General features: G+C 40.5%; 1 protein-coding gene across 1 annotated transcript in view; it reads left to right on the forward strand.

The window, feature by feature from the left end:
- TNIP3 (TNFAIP3 interacting protein 3) overlaps positions 1–6,992 on the forward strand; it is a 59,267-nt gene extending 52,275 nt beyond the window's left edge. Inside the window, exon 13 of the mRNA XM_027797572.2 lies at positions 6,860–6,992. Coding sequence (XP_027653373.2) covers positions 6,860–6,891 — 32 coding nt within the window. The 3' untranslated portion in view covers positions 6,892–6,992. The remainder of the gene's footprint in view (positions 1–6,859) is intronic.

A 6,992-nucleotide genomic window follows, 5' to 3' on the forward strand; every position in this document is an offset into this window, starting at 1 on the left:
AGTGATGTGTAGGATGTCTGCTTTAACATCTTTGGAGCTCTTATTCTTTTTATCTTTGCTGATAAAAGAAAGACTATTTTATTAGCCATCAATCACAGAGAAGTCCAACTTCTACTGTCATTTAAAAGACACTAGCCTGGGTTTATGTATTCTATAGAGTCACCTATATTAAATCTGCATTTAAGTATTTTGAGAAAGGTTTTAAAGATAGTAACTTCAAGAACAGTTGATGAAAGTATTCTTGATGTTCCAGTTTCTTTATTCTATTTTGTATCAGTGCTAATTACAATGGTGGGATTAAATGAGCTAGTATGTGCAGCAACATTCCTGGGTCTCATTTCTCATTCTTCATTTCCTCATCAGGTGATAAACTGACCAATAAATCTGACTCAGACAGGGCATCATTATAGAAAAACAAAACAGCAGTGCAGCAACTTTTAGGCATGAGGCAGTTCCCTTTAGGAAGGCTATTTCGGTAGATGGATGTTTCTAGGGAAAAACCTTAACTTAAGTTTTCCTTAACTGACAAATTTTCCTTTGATACTAGGTATTTTTTCTTAAAGAATAATTACAAAATGTCACAGGTGGTAAATTTAGAGCTGAACACAAGTGAAATGAATTGGGAAACTGATATTTTTTTATGATATACCATCAAAAAAAGCCTGTTTTAAAAATATCTGGAATCTGTGAGTGTCTACATCGCCTCAATGTCAAACACTATAATGTCAAAGGCATACTGTCACCAAGGAGGAACTGTTAACTTTTTCTTCAGTTTTGTATAGATGTACCTAGATTGTGTTTTCCTCCCTCTCTCCCCTCCTTTGTGAGGGAGGAAGTTATTTACACCTACGTGCTTTGGCATTTGACTTAGGTTCTCCACGTCCTTCTGTAACCTGCTGTAACCTCATGTTTTCTGCTTCTCCTGTAACCATATCTGGACTTTTCTTCTGAGTGGCACCACTTTTCTTAGCTGCTCTGATGTTCAAAGAAGGCTATCTTAAAGGGCTGCTGCCTTTGTGAAGCCTAGTTTGTCTTCCTATTTTCTATAAGAATCACCACTTTGCCTGTATCTACAGAAATAAGATAATCACTGAAATATTTTTAAAATCTTAAAAAAAATAATTTGCTACAGAAATTTGATCAGTCCTGTTTGATCCTATTTTCTAAAGTTTCTACTCCAGTCTATTTTCCCCACAGATCTATGTTTTGGTAGTTGGCAAAGGATCACTTATGCACAAGTCTGAGGAGCAATTTTGCCTCCAGCACTGAACTTTCACTATAGTGTGATGGTTTGGATCTGGCACTTTTTGATTTGAGCCCTCTCTGATTAGCCTGGAAGTAACTTCATCATAATACAGCAAAGATGAGAGGAATAGGGGGGAAAAATGGGGGGAATCCCACCCCCCAAACTCTGAAAATTCTGCTATTTTTTCCATTAAGCCTTTCTTTCTAAAATGAAGAATAAGCAAGCGACGTTCTATGGTAGCAAGGCAGTGGTAATTATCTAAATTAAATCCTTGCAAATTAGCTTTATGAAGAAAGTGAAGCTAAAGGGAGCTGCTAAGATTACAGCTATGAAGTATGGCTTTATGCAAAAACCTCATGTGTCTGTTCAGAATTTGGAGCAGTGAACACCACTTGTTACTTAATCAGGGCTACATCAGCTCCCTCTTTCCCAAGAAATTTGACAGTTAACTGAGGTTCAGCGATGTGCTAGGCAGTCCTCAGTTCTTTGACTAAAACACCTCACAGCTACCCTAGGCTTCTTGTTGCTCAAGTAATCTCTGTGTGTCTGTATTTTGCAGCTAGAGTGTCTAGGGGCCATTTAAGGGTTTCATCCTGCTGAAAAGAGCATAAGGACTTGGTTGTAGTGACCTACCTCCCTGTTTCACAGCTATCTATCTATGGACCAGTTAAGAATCTGGATGAAGAGAGGAAGGGTCTTGTAGTGCTTGTGGTATATAAGGCTGAAGTTGCTTTACAGAGGCAGACAGTTATTAACAGAGTTGCCACAGGCTGGCTTCTGCGGCTTGAGAGACCAGTCCTCAGCCTTGAGCATACCCTTGAACACAGAGTTTAGAGTGTAATGCAACAGCATGCTCGAAGATCTTATCCCTGCCTTGGTTCACATAGGGCATGGAAAAGTGATGGTACAAGTGTGTGTGTGTGTGTGTGTGAGTATGTGGAGGTGACTAAACACAACTAATAAGCCTGGGGTGTGTGTTTGATTACATTTACTTAACATTTTTACTTCTCTGTATGCCTGAATAGTAAAATAAGAACTGTTGGCTGTATGTAGACATTCTGATGTCCAGGAAGCAACCCTGTGGACAAGACTCGACATTTCTTTATATTTTTGGTTGAGTAATCAAGATTTAAGTTATTTTATCAATTACTTTTTTTATTTGTCCACAGTTGCCCACCATTATTGTTGAATTAGTTTAATAGTTGTCTTCAAGCAGAAGTTGATGGTCTCCCAGCTGCGTAAAACCGTTCAACTTGTTTTAAAAGTATGTCTTTTGTTTTAGGGAGTTTACTTAAAAGTGAACAAAGAACCATTCGGGCCTCTCTGGCTTTGGGACACTAGAAATGGCTTTCGTAGGCTTCATAGGTTAAAAAATGTCTCCTCGGTAAGCATGGAGATAACTTTTTGACTTGCCAGGGGTTGCATGGGGCAGTGAAGAATTACTAAGCATATATTTCTCCAAAAAGGATGGGAAAAAAAGTCATGTCCTTGATGATATTTTTAGTGAGTTGATGTATTCCACAGCCTTGCACATTCGCAGTGCAACAGGTACTAAAGGCGCGTCCATGGTTTGGGGTGGCTTTTGTGCCAGGCTGCACTGCAGGATGTAGTTGCCTCCATTTGTGTGTCTGCAAGGCCACAGGAAGGTAAGGGTTTAAGCTAGTTTGTCTCCTGCTCTTTTGTGCTGCAATCTCATCAAGAGTTTGGTTTTCCAGTCCACCACTGGGATCCAAACTGAATCCAGAAATATTCAACAATCTGCAAATAGGAGGATGTGGGCTGTATTCAGGTTTATTGGTCTTATTTTACTAGCATTTTCTTCCCACTTGCATCCAGAAAGTTTCATGTTGCATCTCTTGTTAAACTGCTTGAAAACTCAGATAACTCGTACCAGAGTTCAGCTTGTCTGTGCACATAAGTATTTCTTCTCCCTACTTTCCCAAACATGAAACACTCCAGCTGAAAACAGATGGGGTGAAGAGATGGATAGGAACATTTTGTGTCCAGGCATGCTTTGTAGGTGGGCTGTAATGAAGGTGAGGCTGCCAGGGGAAGATCACACAGGTAGTCCTCACAAGGCAACCACCTGTCTGCAAAGCAGGATTAGGGCAAATCATTAGGCTTCCATAAAAGCAAAGGTGTTTCCTTTGAAGGTCACACAAAAGAAAGAAGGGCAGTATGGAAAGGTAAATGGTAGGAGACAGATAGAGATTAAGGAAGAAGTCAATGAGATGTTGTCTTATTATACCAGCAGTGTGTTTCCAAGAGAACAATTCTTCTTGCCCACCTCTGGGCTGCTCCCTCCCCAAGTGCTTTGCTGTGCAGAAAGCCTGGTCCTAAACTGTGCTTAAATTCTTCCAGCTTTGCCTTGTTTGACCATCAGCACTACCTTTGGAGGGGCATTAACTCCTAAGTCTCTCTGTGCTCTGTTAGTCAGTGTTCCTGGAACTGGTTTCTGATCTTTTTGCTCTTCGTTGGGGGCGGGGGGGGGAAATGTGTGTCTTAATTTTTGTTGTGGTTTTGGGGTTTTTTTTGTTATTTTTTTTCCTTTTTAAGAAGCAAGGCAGAAGGATTTCCAGCAAATGTACTTAATGTCACTTTATTTGGCAAGCAGTGTTGACTTCCTTCCTTATCCAACTGTGCAAAATTGAAAAGACAGTTGAAAAAAAGACTGATTTTGGAGATTTTCCCTGAACCCAATTTTAATGAAAAATTCTCTGGAAAAGAGGTTTACTGCTCAAAGCCAACTCCTAGCAAGAATCCTTTTGCATGCCACAACTGCTGGTATGTATTGCCTTTTTCACTTCCAAAATCCATCTTGCTGTATTTGTTTTCTTGGCAGAAAGACTCCCGTAACATGTATTTAAGAACCCCAGTTACCCCTTCAGAACATCAGATGTAACTACTGGTTTTCTTTGACCTAAACTGTATGTTTTTATGTTAGATCCAGTTATGCCAGGCACAGGGAGAAGCCAAAACCTAGCCCCTCACCTACCTCTGAGCTCAAGGGGTAGCTTTTGAGGCTTGTGGGAGAGGTGAGAGCAGCTGGTCACCATCTTGTCTTGGCACACCTAGAGAAAACAGAAATCAATCTGCAAAGCCCTAAGGGTTCCCAGATGAGCACATGAAGAAGCATGATGTGCCCGCTTGCTTTCATTATACTATCATCTCTTGTGCCCTTCCACACTCTGCTGCTTTCCAGATTTTTGCCCTCAAGTTACCTACTTTTCTGCTAATGTTGTTATAATTACAGCTAATTGGAAGAAGAGGAGGGAGAAGTGTGGGGTTTTCCACTGAAAATAATGACATCTGTAGGGAGAGGGGGGGAAATGAAGAACTGAAAAATGGATTGCTGGAGGTTTTCAATGAAAACCAGACAGAAAAAGTCAATTAACTGACATCTTAATTTTCCTGGAAAAAGTCCCAGACCCTAAACATTTTTGGTATTAGCCTGTCTCCAGTGTATATATGACATTAGAAATAATCACTGCTCCCAACCAGTCAAGACAGATTTAATTAGCAACTTGCCATCTCCACTGGGAATGAAAATGTAATTTTCAGGATTTTTACTGATACGACTTGATTTCTGCTACTGCAGAAACAAGAAGGCCATTAGCACACCTTTAATTTCTAACTCCAGAACATGAGAAGCTGCCTTTTTTAGGGAGGTATTGCTTTTAAAAGTCAGCTTGAGTTAAAGATCACAGAATCTGTTGTAGGTTTTCAGAGTACCAGGCAGAAAAGTGTGAAGAGGAACAGGGTATCTAATTTAAACAGCTGCATGATTTGATAATTTTATTTCTATGAAACAATGAATCAGGATTTATCATTCAGTACCTGTTAGATTTTAAAAGGCTTCACACACACACACTGGCTTCCCCCCCCCCCCCCCCCCCCTTTGAGAACAAAACATAGGGAAGAATCAAGGCATTTAAGGGAGCTTGCCTTAGGGGACTGATGGTGGTCTTCTGGTGACAGTTGATGTGGTGGCTGTTCTCATTAAATCGTTCTCTTTCCTGGTCACTTGATGAAGCATCTATCTGCTATCTGGAAATATCCTTAGTTCCTCACTGATCATCTAAGGAGGTGATGTAAAAATACATTCCATGCCTTTTGCCTGTTAAAGTAGGAGCCGGGTGCTGCCTCCCCTCATTATACTTCCTTTGCCTGTTGTATGTGTTTTAAGTGTAAAAGTACACTGTGCTGGTCTCTGAAGCCTGTCTGTACTATGAAATAACCAGAAGGTTTTCTAAACAGTTAATGCCATCCTAGGGGAGAGACACTCTTTGGGGTTTGCAGCCCACAGGTTATATCATGTTTGCCTTTCTTCTCTGGCAGCCTGTGCCTGCAATGCTGTGGTATCTACTGGTTTGCACCAGCTGGGCAAGAACTTTAGGAGCCAAAAGCATCTTGGCAGAAGCAGGGTGACCTCAGTGTGTCCCAGTGGGACTTGGGACTGGGAAGGAACAGAAATAATTGAAGGACATCCTCGCCACTGTATAGCTGCCTGAGATGTTTGAATAGCCAACAGGTCCCACCTCTTTTTTTTTTTTTCCCTTCCAAATTATATTGTTATATGAATGCCAACATTAGATGTGAAGCTTGGAAGCATATTTCTTGTTAGAAAAGTTTTGTTCTACCATCTTTTTGTTATAGGGGGCTATTTGCACAAAATGAAGTGAACACACAAATACCTATATTTATCTACCTTGCACAAAGAAGCAGTCTGGTAATTGTTGCTTTTCCTTTTTGTGAACAAATAACATGCATTTTAGCTCTGACACTACCTGCAAGGAAAACATGTCAAATCAGTGATTCATGGTACTGCTGCTTGCTACAGATGTGGACCTTTTGAATCAAGTTTTCTTTCATACACATTTGGATATCATCAGCACTGTGGGTTTGGAAGTGAATGATGGGGTTACTGTGTAGCAGCTGCAGAGCAACTCTCCTAGGCGAGTTAAAAACCCTGCTGGAAATATTTCACTCTTAATGTTCTCTTGTAAGCAAAATACTGTGTGCACTTGTGCATGTGCTACTAGAGATGTGTTACAACATTTTCAGAATCTCTTGAAACTTCAGGAAGGAAGTATGTGTTACACTGGCAATAGTATATTTCCTTTCTTCAGTTTTATTTTGTTTTCCTAGTTCAAGCGAGTTACTCTCAAACACATCTTTGAACCACAGACACCTACTTAGCCATAGGTACTACTACCTAATTCTTCCCTCTGTCACACGTATGTCTCTTGTGTGCACCTAATGCTAATGTGTACCTATGAGCGCTGCTGCATGTCAGCTGTTCTTTTTAGAGGTCTAGAAAGATTTTACATGGGGGGTTTAGGTTATTAGACCCTACTGTTTGCTCTGTATCAACAATCAGGACTAGATAAAGTTGGGAGAGAGGCTGCTAGTGCACTGTATGATATCCCTACCCTCTTTCGCTTCTTCACACTTACTGCCATTTGCACTGGATTGATTACAGGCTTATAATGCTGTACAGTGTTTGCTCTGTGGGTGGGGGGGTTCATATACGTTACAAAATAAAGGGAAATTAATCATAAGCGAGTTGCATTTCTCAGCGTCAAAATAATTTATATTGATTTACTTTTGCAGATGCTTCTTCGGAGAAGGGAGCCCATCACTGACGACCTATGACCTGGAGAAGTGTAGACCAAAGGCTGCAAGCTAGTCTTGCAACTGCATTGTTCTGTTTTGTTCTGGTTTGGTTTGTTTGGGGTTTTTTTTT

The sequence above is a fragment of the Falco cherrug genome, chromosome 1, assembly GCF_023634085.1.
Source record: "Falco cherrug isolate bFalChe1 chromosome 1, bFalChe1.pri, whole genome shotgun sequence".
Taxonomy (NCBI): Eukaryota; Metazoa; Chordata; class Aves; order Falconiformes; family Falconidae; genus Falco; species Falco cherrug.